We start from the raw sequence: 18,070 nt of genomic DNA, 5'->3' as shown, positions 1-18,070 counted from the left end.
CCTATCCCGTGTGAGTGAGAGGGAGTATCTCTGCCCTTGAGTGCATCCGAGAGCATTTTATCAATCCCTGGCAGCATAAAGGGGGGGTCCTGGAGCAGGGAGAGCAATTACAAAGCCACCCCCCACCCCAAAGGGAAAGAGGCATTTTTTTTCCTCCAGGCTGGCCCTGGCCCGTCCATCCGTCTGTCCTGCAGGTCGGGGCGGTGGGGTTTGGGTGTGCTCCTCCAGCTCCCTCCTGTAGCCTGTAAAATGTACCAGAGACCTTTAAAAAGCCAGTGCACCAAGTGATTTGTAGAAATATTTTCATCCCGGACAGTTTAAGAGCCTGTTAGGAGTAACTGCCTCTGATCAAAATATTGGGGGGTTTAACCAGTGCCTGGTGCTGGGCGGCTTTCAGCTCCCCCCGAAGCGATGGGCTTGCCTGCAGGTCTTTCACAAACCGAAATTTCAAGAAAAATATATCAAAATCTCAATATTTTCCTTGGAAACACCCCTCGATTCTGAGCCAAAGGGCTTTGCCATCCCCGCAGAGGGTCCGAGTGTCCCGGTGGTGGGAGCACCAGGCCCGTCCTGCCCCAGCGAGCAGTGGGGAGGTGGGAAATCGCAGCCTCCCCCCGCAGGTTTCCAGCTGGGATCCGCCGTGGGAGCATTTGCCGAGAGGTGCAGGGGCACGGCCGGGCTGTCCCTGGCTTTAGGGGTCTCTGCGTGGAGGGATCTCGGCATCATCTTGGCCACCTCATTTTCTGGGATTTGTTTCTCGCAAGAAAAGGAAGAGAAATGAATCGATTCTTTGCAATTGAAATAATTCCGTTAGGCCAATATTAATTTCTAATCACTTTTTTTTCACGGTAAATCTGATGTATCCTGCTGAAGTGCCAGCTGCTCTGTGAATTCCTCCCGCTCACCCCCTGCCCTCACTCCCACCGGCAGCATCTCCCCTGTTTTCCCGCTGGCACCTGCTTTTTTTTTTTTTTTTTTTTTTTTTTTTTAGGTATCTCCCCTCTCTCCTGTTCTCTGCGAGGAGTGTAAGAACCACAAGCGAGATTTGAGCTGCCAGGCCAAAACCAGCCGCCCCACCCGCGCTGAGAGACCTCGCGTACACCGTGCACAACCCACGCGGAAGGGCCCCAGCCCCTAAAACTTATTCCTAACCGGCGCAACTCATATTTGGGGTTTTCAATGATTTTTTTAATTTTTATTTTCCTCCCCCAAGCTTTGATGCTCTTGCACCAGGCCAAACAGAAAAATAAAGCACCGAGAAACCAACGTGGAAACCCCACGGGAAGCCCCAGCTGGAGCCTGAGGGATCTGCGCTGCTGCGCGGCCGCGCTGCACCCCGCGGCCGCGGAAGAGGTTTGCAGCGGCTCCTGCTCCGTCTCCGCCCGAGAGCCCCGGGAGGGGCGTGCGGAGCGGACCCCGACCCGCGCAGAACGGACCCCCCCGTCCTGTCCCGTCCCACCCGCAGCCCGCGGAGGCCCGGACACGCGTGGATCCCCCCCACCCCGCGCAGCGCCGTGGGGTGCGCACTTCCGCGTCAGGCAGAAACGCACCTTTATCTGCACCGGAGCCCACTCGGGGCGGTGCGTGGGGATGAGTTTACCGGAGTAATCTCACCTGAGAAGTCCCCCGCTCCCCGAGGGGAGAGTGGTGGGAGGGAGCGGGGGTCCTGCGCCTCCAGGATCCCCTGGAAGTGGGGGTACCCCCAGAACCCGATCCCTTGTACTGCCTCCCGCGGAAACAACCAGCCCCGGCAGGTACGAGGGAGAAATCTCCCGGGGATGGCTCACGGGTGGGGATTACCGCGGGGACCCCCGGGTTATTGTCCTACCCTCCCGGGGGGGTGGAACCCCCCCTTCTCCACCCTCGGGAGCAGCAGCTGGGGTGAGATGCAAGTACACAGAGATACAAATATATAGATATACAAATATATAGATATACAAATATATAGATATACAAATAGATACACAAATATACAAATATGTAGATATACAAATATTTAGATACACAAATAGATATACAAATAAATAGATATACAAATACGCAGACACACAAATATACAAATAGATACACACATATACAGATATCCATCGCTGGGGGTGGGTGCAGCCCCGCTCGCCCCCAGCCCTCGCGTGGGACCCACGCAGCAGCCCATCCCGTGGCCATTTCCGTGTCAGGCCTGTGGCCACCCGGACAATAAAGCCGTGTAGAAGCCGCCGTGCACCGAATAACGACCAGCTCGTCTATACGTTTCTAAAGGAAAGCGTTATAGCGGGGCAGTGGGGCACCCACGGCGAGAGCAGCAAGGGCGCCTATAGCAGAAGCACCGGGCGCTTATGGAGCGACTAAACCGCTTTTGCTTCTGAACCACGGCCCTGGCCGCGAGTACCCTGCCCACCACTATACTTATATATATACGTATGTATACACGGGTTTGTAAAGTATCTGTATGTCCCACATGGGGCTGTCTGCGTCCCTATAGAGACGTCAACGCACACACACACTATTGAACTTTATCCATAGCCAAAATATTGCCTATTTGTGTTCCTATCGACAGAGATTTCCTGGGAAATGACGTATCCATACATTCGCCTCTGCGCGGCTTCTGAGCCCTGTTTCCTCCTGGCCGGCGAGCCGGGGGCTCCAGGTCCCCTCTAAAGCCCCACAAGCGATTGGGAACAGTTTAGTGCGCTGCTCGAACTTGTATTTTCTTTACCAGCCCCCCCCCCCGCCCCGCACCCCCCCTCCCCGGCTGCATCAGCCGCATGGGGCAGGGATATTCTCTGCCAGGTCCTTCCCTCCACCCCACGCTCCCCTCCTCCAGTCTGGCACGGAGCAGAGCTCAGCCTATAGGTAAAATGGCTCTGGCTTTCCGTGGAAAGAAAAATATCCAGGATCTCCCTCAGATCTGCGAAGGGAAACTCCAGGCTGGCTCCAAACAGGACTTTTTGTGGCCCCTCGCAGCGAGCCACGCCACAGCCCCCAGCTGCAGTATCCCCTAACCGGCCACTTTCCGTCCATCGCGATGCAAACTCTCCCCCCTCCCCTCTGCCCAAACAAAGAGGAATTTGGTGTTTGTGTTGGCCGGCAGACCTTTACTCACAGGAAACTCTTGCCTGTGGAAAACGAGGGTGAAATGTGGTGGTTTAATGCAGCCAGATCTGGCAAACGGGGGCTTTGCTTCTCGCAGCAAGGCCAAGCGTTTGCGGGGGGTGCGCGCCCATGGGTGCTGGGGAGGGGGGACCCCCCGGCAGTGATTCCTCCCCCGGCAGAATCGGGATTGGCACCGGGAGGCTCCGCTCCCCGTCAGCCGGCGAGGAGGTAAAAGCAAATCAGGTGATCTCCGCTCCCAAATTAAAGGCGATGTTGGAGTTATTTTAAATTTTTTTACACGCATACTCAGGAATGCGCTTCCTCCTCCTCCTCCTCTGGGATTGTTTCTAAATCGGGATCATTTGTGGTTGATTGTACATATAGTTTAACAAATTATTATTATCAAATTACTCAGATTTTGCCATTTGAACCACAAAAAAAGCCGAGGAAGACTAAAAGCAACTTCTCATGTGGGAGACAGACGAAGCTTGAAAGGGAACAGCATGCGCTGCAGAGCTGCAGCTTCCCTTCCCCCAGAAAGGTTTCCGAGGTAACTGTTTCCCCAAAATTAGCCTCCTGAGCAGAGAGTTAAAATCCCTCGGTCCAGCCTCCGCGGCTCCACTCACTTCGCTTAAGTAGCTTCAGGTTTATAAAGAAATAGAGGGGACGGGACAATGGAGCTCCGGGCTGGGTAAGGGGTTGGGGGTTTTTTTTGGCTTTTTTTTTTTTTTTAATTTTCCCCCCTTGAAGACAGAAATCTGCAGCCCTGCTTTTGGGAAAACATCGCCTGGTTTGTAAGGCAGGAGCGAGCTACCAAATGCCGAAGAAATCTTGGGACTTAAAGTTTGAAATAAAGTTAAGCAGCGCAAAGGCATGCAAAAGAATTTTTTTTTCCCTTTTTTTTTTTTTTTTTTTTTTTAAAGAAAGAGTTTGGAAGAAAAAGATGCGAAGTGAATAAAGAACGTGTGTGAGTAAAAAGGAATATAAATATCTTTGCATTGCTTTTATTTGTACATATTGCCGATGTTATTGTTGATACCGCGCTCCAGCCCGTGCTCACTCCAGATAATAAATACAGTAATTGGCAATTAATAAGCATTCCACTCCGGGTTGAAGGATGAATTGTTGCGGAGTCAATCGTTTTGAACAACTCGCTTAGAGGAATATCGTTCACGCTTTATTAAATATATACGCACACCCCCCATCCCAGAGGAATCCGGGCAGATTTGGGAAGGCGCAGCAACCTCTCTTAAAACAACCCTACGTGGAAAAAAAAAAAAAAAAAAAAAAAAGCTAAACCGCGGAAACAATGCGGAGGCACCCGCGCTACCATCACCTCGAAAAGACAGCGTAATTTGTAATTATTTTTTTTTTTTCAGGAAAAAAAACCCCAACAACCAAACAACCCCAAACCACCCAAGGCTGCCTCTATTGTGTGCGCCCGGGTGTCGGGGCGGCGGAGCCGCGGTGCTGCGCGGTGCTGCGCGGCCCGCCCAAGGGTTTCTGAGGTTTTGCGCGGGGGTGTGCGTGTGAAATGTTGGGGTTTTATGACATCACAGGCCCGGAGTGCCCAATCAGCTGGCGGGTGGCGGGGACGGCGCGGTGGGGTGTTCCCGAGGATATACCGTACGCGGCGGCGGGGCCGCGAGTGCGGAGCCCGCGGAAGGTGGGAGCCGCACGGAGCCCCGGGGCTCCCCCGCCTCCCAGCCCCCCCCTCCGCTACCATTTTTCCGCCCCCCCCCCCCCTCCCCTTGTAGGGAGCTTTGTTTGCTTAAGCATCTCAGTGGCTTCGAACAGCAAAGGGGGGGTCTGTGCTTGTTGATTCCTTCTCCCCCCCCCCTCCCCCCCGAGATTATTTTTGAAGTGGAAGGTGGGGTGCGCGGCCGCGGGGTGGGAGGTGGCCGTGGGGAGCCTGGAGGATGCAAGATGTTTGACTTCTTTATTTTTCTTTCCTTTTTTTTGGCTGGGGAGGGGGAAGACGAGGAGTCAAGCCCCGGTACAGGCGGAGGAACTGGGTGTTTGGAAGATGTTGCAAACCATTGACTGGAGCGTTTGAAAGGGAGATCGACTGCTTTTTCTTTTTTTTTTCTTTTTTTTTTTTTTCTCCCCTCCCCCCTCCCCCACCTCTCCGGAGGGGTAGGGATGTGTGTGATCAGGGAGTGGAAACAAATATGTCCTTATTTTCAATGCCCCCTTTGAAAGAGACAAAGTAAATGCTCCTTGCAAAATGTTCCTGACCTGCGAAGGGACCTTCGGAATTGTTCCAGCCACCATGGATTACAATGGGGAAGCCAGGCCGGGGGATTTTCATGCTGGCTATCAAGAAATCGAAGGGATAAACTTGGGATACTTACAGATCAATGGCACCCAGATGTTTGCTTTGGCCCAGGTCCTCAGCGACCTGTTTAAGGATATCCCCAGGACCACCATCAGCAAGAAGATGGAAACCTTAAAGATCAAGAGCCGACGCTGCGATCTCAAAGAGCTCCGGACCCTCAAAGCCATCAACTCGGTGCCCACCCGCGCGGTGAAATGCTCCCTCATCTCCAAGGCGGACCTGGAGGCTCTCTGCACCTCCTGTAAGAGCCTCAGCCCCCGGAGGAGGAAGAGGAAGAGGAAGAGCAAGAGGAGGGAGCAGCTGCTGCTGCCGGCCCCGGGGGAGCTCTTCCCCTGCCCCCGGCCCCAGCTCCTGCCGCCCTGCAGAGCCGGCGGCTGCTGCTCCCCCGCGCCCCCCGGCCGCCCCAAGCTGCCCCCCCCTTTCCCCAAGCCGCGCTCGGCGCCGGCCGCGCTGCTCCCGCAGCCCTTCCACCGGGCCTTCCCCGCCTTCGAGAAACCCCCCCGCGGCCGGAGGGGCTGCGGTTTGGGGGACCGAGGTGGGTTTTTTGCCGGTGTCCTGGCCGGGTACCCCCGCGATCTGGCGCTGCTGCACCCCGCGGCCGCGCATCCCGCCGCGCAGGCGGCTGCGCTCGCCCAGCCGGGCCGGCGCAAGCGGGGTCCCTGCTGCGGGAAGGGGCTTTTCCCGGCCGAGAAGGGGCCCGCGGCCCCCCGGAAAGGCCGCTCCTCCGTTTTCCCCGGCTCCAAGCGACAGGGCACCTCCGCCGGCTACTCCAGCGACTCGGACTCCAGCTTGGATTTGGGGGGGTCCAGTCCCGCCACCTCCAGCGACTCGTCGGAGGAGGAGGAAGAGGAGGAGGAGGAGGAGGAAGGGGACAGCTCGTGCAGCAGCGAGGAAGGCAGCTCCTCGGAGTCGGAGAGCAGCTCGCTGTGCAGCGGGGACTCGGTGCAGAGCACCCGGTACAGGCAGGCGGCTCTGCCCCGCTTCCAGCCGCAGCCCCCCCGGGAGCCCCTCGGCGAGGAGCGCCCCGCCGAGCCCCCCCCGAGCGTGGGCAAAGCCCTGCGCCCCGACCCCAACCTCCTCTTCCTCTCGCAGCAGCTCTGGGCCAGGACTTTGCGAGCATCAACTTTGGAAAGTTTGAGCCCGGCTCCAGCCCTGGGCTCGGGGGCCCAGCCGCTGCCGGAGCTGTACGCAAAGCAGGAGGCCTCCCCTTCCTCCTCCTCCTCCTTTTCCTCCTCCTCCTCCTCCTCCTCCCCCCCTCCCTCCCCGAGCAGCACCCCTGGGGGGGCTCCGCAACAAAAGGAGGGAGGCTTTGGGGACGCGGAGCCCTGCGCCAAAGGGAAGGATTTGCACAAAGATGCCTCGAACAATAGAGCCTCGTTAGGCCCCAGTGACCAAGCAGAGAGGCAAAGCGGAGCTTTAGCTGGGCGAGCGCCTTCCCAAGAGCCGGCCCCGGGCTCGGCCCCGCAGCCCCCGGCTCAGGAGCTGGCGGGGAGCCTCGGCCCGGCCCCCCCGGGGGAAACGGGGGAGCCCCGTCGGGAGCACTTTGACCGGCTGATCCGGCAATCCAAGCTGTGGTGTTACGCCAAAGGGTTCAACCTGGACGGGAAAAGTTTACGCCACGGAGGGAGGACGGAGTCCTGTAAAGCTGCAGAGCTCAAATCCCCCGGCTCCAAAAGAGCAGAGAGCCCCAGCACCTTGTCAAACAAAGCTTTGAAAGGCAATGGCTCGGAAAGGAATGCCAAGCGCAGACGCCTTGCCAGAGGCGCTGAGGCAGAAAGGCAACAGAGCTCCTCTAAAGGGAGGCCACAAAAGACTCCGAGGAGGAATGCCAAAAAGGGAAACACTCCCTGCAAACGCCTCGGCAGCGCCGGGCCAACCCCGCCTCGGAATTTCAGCCTCATGGGCAACTTCCCCTGTACTCCCTCCCTGGTCGTGGGGGAAGATGGGGACCTGTGTCCTGCCTCCTCCTTGGGGGTCAAAAACTCCTGGGCCCTCTCCAAAACTCACCCGCTGTGGAGCTGGCACCTGGGGGGCAACGCCATCCCGGTGCCCCCCAGCCTCAAATTCCGGGGCTATAGCTTGGAGGATCTCTAAGGACAGCGGACGGCCCGGAGGAAAGGTTTACATGCAACAGATGAGAGATGCAGGGTGGGCGGGGGGGTGGGGGGGAGGCCCGGGGGGGGGGGGGGCGGGGGGGGTTGGGGGGGGGGAGAGGGTCCCTCCGTCCCGCCGAGCCCCCGGGGCCCCCCGAGCCGGAGGGTCCCGGGCAGGGAGGTGGATGCTCGGAGGAGCCGTGCGGGATCCGGGGCGGGGGGGGGGGGGGGTGGGGGCGGGGGGTGTGCGGGAGCGTTTCTGGGGGGTGCGAGTGAGTGTGTGCACGGCTTCGGCTGGGGGCAGGACGGGGGGTTTCCCCGCTCTGCTCGGCGGGGGGAGGATTATTTTTTGTTGTTGTTGTCCGTGTATTTGCCAGGGTCCGCTATTAGTTTCGCGATGAGTTTGAAGGGGCGAAGCTAAAACACGCGATCAAACCGAGGGGGCGGTGGATGGACGCTCCCCTTCCCCCCCCCCCCCCCCCCCCCCCCCGCCCCGCTGCCAAAAGCGATGGGTTATTCCCAGCAAAGGGATTTGGGATGAACCGCGCATTTGGGAGGGGAGGGGAGGGCCGGGGCTCCCGCCGCCGCGCACAGCTCGCCCCGGCCCCCGCTCCCGCCGCCCCTTCCCACCCCCCTATGCCAAAAAACCCAGGAAAGAATAGATCTAATTTCTGCCTTTTCCTCCATAAAGGCATTGGATTAAACTAATAATAATCACACGCAGAGAGAAATAATGATGTCATGCAGCATAAACACTCCTTTTCGGCCCGAGTCAATCCCGGAGAAATTGGGAGCAGCTATTCCAAATAACTATATTAATAGCAATGTAATGTTTTCTGTCTGCTTAAGAGACAGGAAGAAAACACCGACTTTAAAAAGACCAGGAAATTCTGTTTACTAAAAGAAAACAGGAGGCTTTGAGAGGAAGTTATTTGAAACTGCTGCACGTATATTTAAAAAAAAAAAAAAAAAGAAAAAAAAAAAGAAAAAAGTGAGTTGTTTGCTGGATAATAACCCAAACTCCGATAGCCTAAAGGTAGCAGGCCTGTAAAAGCTTTACGGGCACAAGAAATAGGATCCAGGAGCATTAGCAATAGAGTACAGATGGACAATTTGATCTCTCCCGAGCTCCGGAGTGGAATGCGGGGAAGAATGCGGATGTCTCTCTCCTCTGCAGAGGAAATCATATCCCACTTTAACTTTTCTTGCAAACCAGTGGCTTTGTCACTGGCTCTTTTGACTATTTCTGATGTGATTTCCACCCCGCTTTGGCATCAAAGCCCGACGGGCTCTCTGAAGTCCGCTGTGTTTTGGAAACGTGAGGCAAATCAAAGCTGATGTGTGGTTTTTGGGTTTTTTTTGGTTTTGGTTTGTTTTTTTGGTGTTTTTTTTTTTTTTTTTTTTTTTTTTGGGGTGTGTGTGTTTCTTTTTCGCCCCCTTCTTTACAACAGAAAATATTCGCAGCCCGCGGCCGGGGATCACGCAGTGCCCGCTCGGGAATTTCTATTTTTCCTCCAAAAATTGGCTCCCCCCAAAAAAATCCCTTCACAGCGTCCTTCGCTTCCCGTGGAAAGGGAAGGGAAAGGGAAGGAAAAGGAGAATCATCGCAGAATTCAAAAGAAAATATTCAGATCTGGCACGGCCCGTTTTGATTTTTTTGGTTTAATTCCATCAGTGGGTAAAAAAAAAAAAAAAAAAAAAAGACATTTTTAAGGTCAAGCGTATTTTGTATCTATTAGGCGCTGTTTTTCTTGGAGATGGTGAATTGTTGCTAAAAGCAATGTTTGTTTTACTTGGGTTTTTAGCGGGTTTTTTGGTTAACTGCGTTTTTTTGTTTACTTCACCCCACCTCCCGTTGCTCCCATGCCGAGCAAAAGAGGGGGATTTCTTCTCTCTCCGAAATATTCAGGTTTTATATCCGTGGCCGTGGCCGGTTACCAAAAAAAAAAAAACCAAATCCCAAACCTGCGAGTGTGTAGGAGCGAGAAAAGCCGATTTTGGGGAGTTTGCTTCCGCATCGCTGTCTCGGGGTGCACACACAGGAATCACACAAATGGGGGGTTTTCTGCCCCGCATGTCCCCGCAACCCCCCTGCTCCCCTCGGCCTGGCCCCCCGGGGGGGGACCCGCAGGGCAGAGCCGGGGAGAGGGCAGGGGACACGCGTGGGGGGGGACACGCGCCCGTTTTCCGTGTCATTGCCGAGCGCGGAGCACGATCGCTCGCTCTCTCTCCCCGACTCCCCTAAATCCGGATCGGGTTAAAAATGTATTTTCTAGGAAAAATAAAATTTAAAATAAACTGCGGGTGGGTGGGTGGGACGGAGCGGTGCCGCGGGAGGGAGCCCCGGCCGCACAAAGCGCCCGCGGAGACCGGGCAGAAAAAACCCCCGAGATCCGCGCTGGGAATGAATGCTAAAAATATATATATATATATAAAAAAAAAAGCAGCAAACCCCAGACTCCGCAGCTCATCTGCCGCGGGCAGTAACAGCCAAATAACTCAGGAATATTTTCTAAGGGATATAATCACCTCGGGAAGTGCGCGCGTGGGGTGGGCGGGTGAGCGGGCAGGCGGACACCTCCGCGTGTGCGGGTCCGCGGAGATTTCTCTCCGTGTGTAGCTGTACGTGCGGGTGTGCGGAAACCACAGCTATTACTACAGGCTGTGTGGGCGCACACGCAGACTTTCCACTCCCGCACATCTTTATCTGCTCGCACACGTAGGTCCGTGCGTGTGTAGGTGTAGATATCTGTATATAATGCAAGGGGGTTGTAGCAGGGCTGTGAAAACAATACAAAATACCTCAAAACTTTCCACACAAACACACCTTGAATGGCTCCTCAAGCAGCAGAACCATCCCGTTCACAGCAAAAAAAAAAAAAAAAAAAATTATAATAATAATCCCCCCATTTGTTTTTAAACATGTTTCAAGGAAATTAAGCGATCCAAAAAAAAAAAAAAAAAAAAAGAAAAGAGTAATCTTCCTAGCGATCCTTCAGTAAGAGACTGGAAAGGGGGATGGCGATGCATAGAGAGTAAATCGAAAAAAAAAAAAATTAAAAAAAAAAAAAAGGAAAACTCAAACTGTTATCTGAAATAGCCTGTTTTGGACTTAAAAAATGAACAAACCCAAGCGGTAGTTGGTTGGAAGAAGCAATACCTCTGCGGGACACAATGAGCCGGGAGGAGGGAGCGGTTCGAGCGATACAAAGTAGTTCTGGTTTTGAGCAAAAGATCAACTCGCATCGCCAGGACAGCATAAAGGATATAAAGGCACCTTTCTAATGACATTAGTGACATTGCTTTATTTCCAAACGGGTGCAAACGAAGCAAAAACGGATTTTTTTTTTTTTTCCATAAAAATATTTGTCTAGGTAGGAGAAAACCGAAAGTATGTTGTAAAAAAAAAAAAAAAAAAAATAAAGAAAACTTTTATGAAAGGGTGCTGCTTTTAAAAATGCAGCCTGCTTTAGACTCAGGAAAAATCTCAGCTTGGATACGGTGTGGTGCTTTGTAATCACGGTTTGTAAGGGTTTATTTTTGGGGCTGGGGGTTTCAGGGACCTTTGCTCTCTCTTTGCGTTGCTGGATTAAAAATTCCCATCCAGTGGGTTTAAAAATGTCGGTCACTTCATGGGTGCTTCTCTGCTGGACCCCCGGATCCAGGGATGCTTCTGCCCAGGGATAATTTATTTTTGAGGGGTGGTGTGGATGGGGAGGGGAGTTATTTCCCCAGGCTGGGCACATCCAGAGGCCGATGCTGCCTTTCCTCCATGCCCTGGCCTAAAACACACATTTAAAAATAACCACCCAGGGGAGGAAAGAGCCTTTTCCAGCCATGTATTGGGTTTTCTGTTTAGATTTACTGTATCTTTATTTATTTGAAGTTGTTGTAAGTATATGACGATGAAAGTGTTAATTCCTGCGTGCAATATGGAATCTAGGCTGAGAAATAAATACATTTTTTTTTTACAGAACTGGCTGATATTCGGCCCTTTTTGTGGGTGCGTGCCAGGGGGTGGGGGCTGGCTGGTGTGCACGTGTGTGTGTGTGTGTGTGTGTGAGGTGTGGGTGCTCCCGGGGGTGCTCGCTTTGAGGGGGGACATGCATTTGTACACCCAGAGCACGCGTGTGTGCCCCCACCGAGGGGGTGCGTGTGCCTGCGTGTCACGGAGGGTGCGTGTATCAGCCTGTGCCGCCCGTCTACGTACAGCTGTGGCCGTGCACATCTGGCCGTGCGTGTTTATTTACGTGGTTCGGGAAGCACGTTCCTCCGCTCACATCCCCCCCCTCCATGGGCCTGGCACCCTCCTGTGTGCCAGACCCGCGGGGGACGCCGGCTCCGTGCTCGCTCGCCGGCGTGTTTGCGTGCGCAAGCGTGTCCCCGCGTGTTTGTGGCCACGGCCTCGGCTCCGCGTGGCTACAACCCTCCGTGCCCTACGGCTGCGTGAAGGCACGTGTGGGCCCGTCGCCTGTGTGAGTGTGTGACTGTGCACGCATGTGCTCGGCGGCTTTGGGGGGGGGTGTGTGTTAAGCGTTTCTGTGGACAAATTTTGCCTGAAAGAAACATTTTTCCTCAACATTTAATAGGAAATCAATAGCTCCTTCCCTCTAATTTGTAGGGCAGAGACTGTTCCCCAAACATGTGTTTCTATTTTGAGGGCCTCAGGAGTTAGTGCCCCTTATGGAAGGAGCACTCCAGATATATTTTTAAAATCTCTGCCAAAGGGAAACACGGCCAAAGTCTGGAAGATCCCGTTGAAGCAGCGTTGGCAGAGCCAGATCCAAACACAAACCCCAGCGTGAATCAGAACAAGCGACCCAAAGACTGGAAGGGGTTTTTATCTGTGCAGTGTGTTGAAATGGGCCTGAAGTCTGTCATTTTGGAGTGGGGAAGGTTGAAATTCTGCCCTGGGAAGCGTTTACCCGGCTCTTTCACAGCCAGAAAGATTATCTCTCCAAACCGAGAAAAATGGAAAGAGAAACGAAACGTACCCCCAGCCGGGACCTCATTAGTTGTGATTAATAACGAGGTATTATTCGATTGCCACAAAATCATCTGATGACCTCGCTTTTGCAGGGGGCCAGGTAAAAACCTCCTCCGCCCTTAAAAATCACTGAAACCCAAATTGCACAAGAATATCGATCTGTAAATCACGAACGCGGCGCTTGAAACCTATTTGCAGTTTTTTTTTTTTTTCCCCCCCCCTCCTTTCTGGCAGGGAGGAAAGGAATCCAACTCAAAATGACTCCCATTTAAAAACATTTAAAATTTCGAGAGGCAAAGCCTGGGAGCAGCCCGAGCAGGAGGCAGCGACCCCGGCGAGACCGCACCAGGTCTAATCGCAGCCAAATGACCCTGCTATTATTATTATTATCTTTTAAAGAAGGTAATTTAATAATGACGTTAATTATCTGCAGGACCCAGCACGGGACCTGCCGGGGAGGGGGCTCTGAGTCCCCCCCCTCCAAAGCCTGTACATTTACGGCTGGTTCATACCCAAAAACTCAAGGGGGGAGGGAAGAAAAAATCTGTAGCCCCGGAGCAAGGTGTGGGGGGAGCCGAGGGAAGCTGCTGCATTTATTTAGTTTAGTGTCAGGGTGTTAATGATAAATTAGATAGCAGAGGAGGGGCTCAGTAAAACGGCAAGCTGTGAGAAAAAAAGCAGCGTAACCCCCTCCCAGGGCAGGCTGGGCTGGGGGCAGGGAAGGAGCGGGGAGGGGGTGAGGGATTAAGTGTCACTAAAGGCCTTTCATTTACCATGTTTACATGTAGTCAATAGAAGAGAATGGACAAGGGTTTATTGTGAGTTATGAGGCTCTTTCTAACTCCCATGTTATCAATATCTCCCTCTTCAAAAAAAAAAAAAAAAAAGCAGTGGTGGTGGGGAAGCAAAAAATGAGTTTTTAAAAAAAAAAGAAAAAAAGAAATTATCCACCAACCTTTCTGGAAGGTGGGAGCCGGCCCTCCCAGCCAGCCCACAAAGCGCTTTGGAGGATCCTTCAGCTGTTCCATATAAATCTACGGGCTCAATAGGTGGAGTTTATGCTTTTAGCAATTGAAAGAAATTACCCTAAATGAGGCCATATGGGAAACTGTGCTCATCCTCCTCCCCCTCCCCAAAACCGGGGGAGGATTTTGCCTGTCCTTTGTCAGAAAAAGGAGGTTTGGGCCGGGGACAGGAGCCCTGCTCGGGCCGGTGTGTGGCTCCGGTTTTCTCCCTTTCCCAGACCCGGGGGGGGAGAAAGGAAATTAAATCCTGGCTTTGCGCTGGCTCACACCACCCTGCCCGGCAAACAGCACGGATCCACGCTGGGTTTGTGGGGAAGGGGGTTCCCAAAGCGCTGGGGTGACCCCTGGGGGTTTCTCCCCCTCGGGGGCTGCTCCCCCAGGAGGGGTCTGGGGGTCCCAGAAGGTGTGTGTGGGGGGTTCAGGGCAGTGTTGATCCTCTGACCCATTTTACCCCCATTTCACCCCAATTGCCCCTCGGCCTCCCTGCAGCATGCCTGGATCCACTCCCTCTCCCCGAGAGGATCCATCCCTTCCGCACACCAGGACCCTGCACACTCAGGGTGTTTACCTTAAATTGAATTTTTTCCTACAGTTTTACACACTGGGCTCATCCAGCCCTTTAATCAGCTGGAAATACCAGCAACCGCCCAGACGACTGCTTGTAATTAACCATTCGTTACAGTGGTTAACCCCCCCCCCAAATAACTGAAGACGTTGCGTAGGAAACTCGGGATCCTGCATGCAAGCGGCTCGTCATAAAAGAGAAGTGACCCATCGGGATGTGCTCTGAAATCAATCCTCCCCGAGCAGCCCGCGGGATCCGAAGCACCGAGGCCCAGGGTTTGCTGTCTGTGGTTTCTAACGCGATGAAAAGCCCTCCTTGACTCGCAGTAAAGATCTAAGTTGAGGATTATTCTCGAACTGTTCTTTAACTTCTCGTCGGAGATTACTTTGGGGGATGAAAAAAGGAAAAGAGCAAAAATGTTGCTGGTAGATTTAGAATTTTATGTTCTTAGCTCTAGTTAATTTTATATATTTATCGTCTCGCTCGCAAATACTGGGGTTACTTTTCCCAGTGCTGCATGAACAGAAACATCAGTAACGGGGGAAAAAGGTGAACCTGACCCCCCTGTGGTCGGGATTTGGGGAGCAGGATGCTCGGATGAAGCGTGTGCAGGACCAGCTTGTCCCCCAAAATCCGGTGGGAGTGTGGGGAGGCCGGCAGGTCAGAGATGTGGGGTGCTGCCATCTCCCCTCCCCAGCCCTTCACCAGCTGCTTCCAGGCTGGCAAACCCTGAGCCAGGGTGGTTTTCTGGGAAATAGGGTTATTCTGGGTTGTGGGTGCTGGGGATCTGCCCCTCTGCTGCCATTCTCCCTGTTGGGCCCGTGCTCAGATACCCCCCGTCGGTTCCCAACAGCAGAAATACATAAATACACATGGAAGTGAAAAACCTCCGACGGGACAGGGAGGGCCTGGGGGGAGCGGGGAGGTTTTGGGGACGCAGGAATGTCACGGGGCTGCTTCTGCCTTGCTCCGTGTCCCTCTGGGTGCGGGCAGGACCAGAGGTGCTCTGTGGAAACGGAGCCTCCCTTCCTCCCCTTCCACCCTGCAAATAACTCCCATTCTTTACCTACATATTTGTAGTTTTTTTCCCTGCTAATTCCCATTTTTCCCTGCATTTATCCAGGTGGGATTCCCTGCCCTGAAAGGTGCCCCGAGGGAAATATTCATACATGAAGCTTCCTGCACCCCTAAATCACCCCAGGGACACTGGGTGTCACTTGAAGGTGGCTGCTGGGCACCCACCATGTGTCCTGAGTGGACAGAGCCGTGGGGCGAGGGGGCAGGATGACACCATGACACCCCCGTTTCCTTTCTTATTTCCTCTTTTTTAGGTCTGAGAAGAGGAAATGGCACCGAGGGAGCTGGGGAAGGAGAAGGCGACCGGGGAGCGCTGGCTGGCGAGCAGCATCCTTGGGGGACCGAGGCCAGGCAGGATGCGGCCCTGGGCCGGCTGGAAGCGGGGTGTCACCCGGCTGCCCCCCACTTCCCCCGGCCCTGCTCCGTGTGGCTCCCTAACGAGGTGACGGGGGCTGCAGGGCCGGCTGTTGGCCCGGCCGAGGCGGGGGGCTCCCCAGGTGTCAGCTTTCCCTATCTCACCCTAAAATCTCAGCAGCATGAACTCTGTGAACCCAGGGTGGCACCAGCTGTGCTCCCCCAGCTGTGGCCCGTCCAGCTGTGCCGCCCGGGGGGGCTGGAGGAGAAGCCCCTTTCAGCTGGTAAGGGGGGAGCAGCAACGTCTTCCCCCGCCAGGATGGGGGGCACAGTGGGGTGCAGACATAGGGGGTCATGGCTGGATGTGACCCCCAGGGTGCATGGCTGGGGTGCGAGCACACGGGATGAGGGTCCCTGGGGCGCAGGACCCTGGGGTGGAGGTCGGGACCCCACGGGGGTGGTCTCAGTGCACCGCCACGATTTGCAATATCGTACGTTGGGTTTTTAATCACGCGATTTCAGGGGAGATTCACGTCTTTGGTGAGCTCTGGTCCCCGTTATTTTCATTATTAATCCTTACTGCTCCTACAATTATAATGATAATTTCAGCACTTACTCTTTCAAGAAAAACACTGGTACCGAGTCTTTGTAGAACACTTCTGTGGAGGAGAAAAAAAAAAATCCGTTAATAGCAGTTTGTGACAGAAAATCGTTTGGGCTATGCTGTCAGCATACCTACTAATACCTGAATAATTAATGTCATACTTTTTTTCCTCTCTTCAAATATTAACATCTTTAGAGTCCTCATCAAAATTGAATACCCCTCCTTGAAATTAATTGCCGGTAAAGATAAGGAGAGGTACACGGCTTGCTAAATAGATTTTTTAAAATTTTTTTTGGTTTTTTTTGGGAAATGTGAGAAAAATCTAGACAGGAAAAAAGGTATCGGGGAGTCCGTGGTGTGTTTTCTGCATTACAAACTTTTTGTAGGTAGTAATGTGAGCAGCTGCGTTCGCCTGGTTTATGGGTGTTCACGTACGTACGCACACACGCACTCAGCTACTCGCATGGAGCACGTATGTCCACATGTACTTATATATAATTTAATGTGCTGTCGCAGAGACCCGTGATCTCTTTTGGGGTGGGTGAGGGGTACTGGGGCTGTGGGGGGAGCAGCTCCCCTGGGCAGGAGGCAGCAGGACCCTCCTGGTGCCCCCCCAAGAGCAGGGGGGTTGCAACTCCCCCCCGCCCCCCCCCCCAGTTCTAATTTGACCCTGCTGATGGCTTTTCTTCTTGAGGAGCTTTTTGGAATAATTAAATAACATGGCAACTGGAGGAGAGGAGAGGCTTTTAGGGGGAGGGGGACTGCTTCTGGGAAACCCCCGTGCATCTGGAGGCAAACCTCGGCTTTGCACTCCGGAGATCAGGGGAGAAACGTGGGGTCGGCTGGATTGGAGCTGCCATCCAGGAAAATCGAATGACGCCACCCCCCCACCCTCCTGGTATATATATTTATAACATCCCAAGGGTGTAGCTCTGTCTCTCTTGGTTTAAAACAAAACCAGACAGAGTCTTGAGGGTCAAAAGGGAGGTGGGGGAGGGCTTTTCTCTACCTACCCCCAGACAAAGATCCCTTTGAATCTAATCAAGCAGAAAAGAAACCCCTTTCCTGTGTGTTTTTGTACGAGGGGAGAGGGGTTAGGGCTGCCCTGGAAGGTAAAAGGAAAGGAGATCCCATTTTTCCTTTCAACAATGAGATCTTTATAAATGTGCTCAAAAAAAACCCCCAAACCCCAGCCCAGCCCCAGCCGTGGAAGGACGTTGCTGCGTTTTCCCAGTGGACAAGGTGAAGGTGGGGATCGGGGCGATGCCCCGGCCTGGAGGGGACATGGAGGGGACACGCTGGGGGATGGCAGGCGGAGGGGTGAGGTGATGTTTGCGGTGAGGGTGGGGATGCAATTTGGTGGTTTATTTTCTGCAGGGGGAAGGGTTTCCAGCGCTCCCACCCCGCTCCTCCGCCCTCGGAGGGTGCCCGGCGAGACACGGACCTGCCAGCAAAGAGCAGCGACCTCCCGCTGCAGCCCTTCACCTCGCTCCCACCACCTGATTTCCTACGGGAGAGCATTCCTGCCGCGGGTCTGATCCTGCCTCCACCCAGATCAACTAGAAAACTTCACCAAGGCCCTATTTCACAGAATCACAGAATCATTCAGGTTGGAAAAGACCCTCGGGATCATCGAGCCCAACCCTCAGCCCGACCCTACAAGTTCTCCCCTACCCCACATCCCCCCACAGCTCATCCAAACGGCCCTTAAACACACCCAGGGGTGGGGACTCCACCCCCTCCCTGGGCAGCCTATTCCACTCTCTGACCACTCTTTGGGGGAAACATTTTTTCCTCATGTCCAGTCTGAACCTCCCCTGTTGCAGTTTAAAGCCGTTCCCTCTCGTTCTGTCACTAATTCCCTGTGAGAAGAGACCAGCACCAACCTCTCTACAACGTCCTTTCAGGGAGCTGTAGAGGACGTTGTTGAGAGGTTG

The 18,070-nt window shown here is 54.0% G+C and overlaps 1 protein-coding gene and 1 long non-coding RNA gene across 2 annotated transcripts; one reads left to right on the top strand and one right to left on the bottom strand.

Moving 5' to 3' along the window:
* Window positions 1-3,737: 3,737 nt before the first annotated feature.
* On the bottom strand, window positions 3,738-7,569 carry LOC141953399 (uncharacterized). The gene is made up of 3 exons (XR_012631913.1): window positions 7,436-7,569; window positions 5,445-5,538; window positions 3,738-4,350 (listed from the first exon to the last, which is right to left on the bottom strand). It is a non-coding gene; the product is annotated as an uncharacterized LOC141953399 (long non-coding RNA).
* On the top strand, window positions 4,927-15,624 carry EPOP (elongin BC and polycomb repressive complex 2 associated protein). Its single transcript, XM_074891938.1, has 2 exons — window positions 4,927-7,547; window positions 15,430-15,624. The coding sequence occupies exon 1, from the start codon at window positions 5,318-5,320 to the stop codon at window positions 7,520-7,522; it is 2,205 nt and encodes a 734-aa protein (XP_074748039.1). The 5' UTR covers window positions 4,927-5,317; the 3' UTR covers window positions 7,523-7,547; window positions 15,430-15,624.
* Window positions 15,625-18,070: the final 2,446 nt, after the last annotated feature.

This window comes from Strix uralensis, chromosome 22, assembly GCF_047716275.1.
Source record: "Strix uralensis isolate ZFMK-TIS-50842 chromosome 22, bStrUra1, whole genome shotgun sequence".
NCBI classification, from domain to species: Eukaryota; Metazoa; Chordata; class Aves; order Strigiformes; family Strigidae; genus Strix; species Strix uralensis.
This window is presented reverse-complemented; position numbering and strand designations above follow the sequence as displayed.

Bases quoted from the DNA above. Each gene is read 5' to 3' on its own strand.
- EPOP (XM_074891938.1), top strand. From the start codon at position 5,318: ATGTTCCTGACCTGCGAAGGGACCTTCGGAATTGTTCCAGCCACCATG.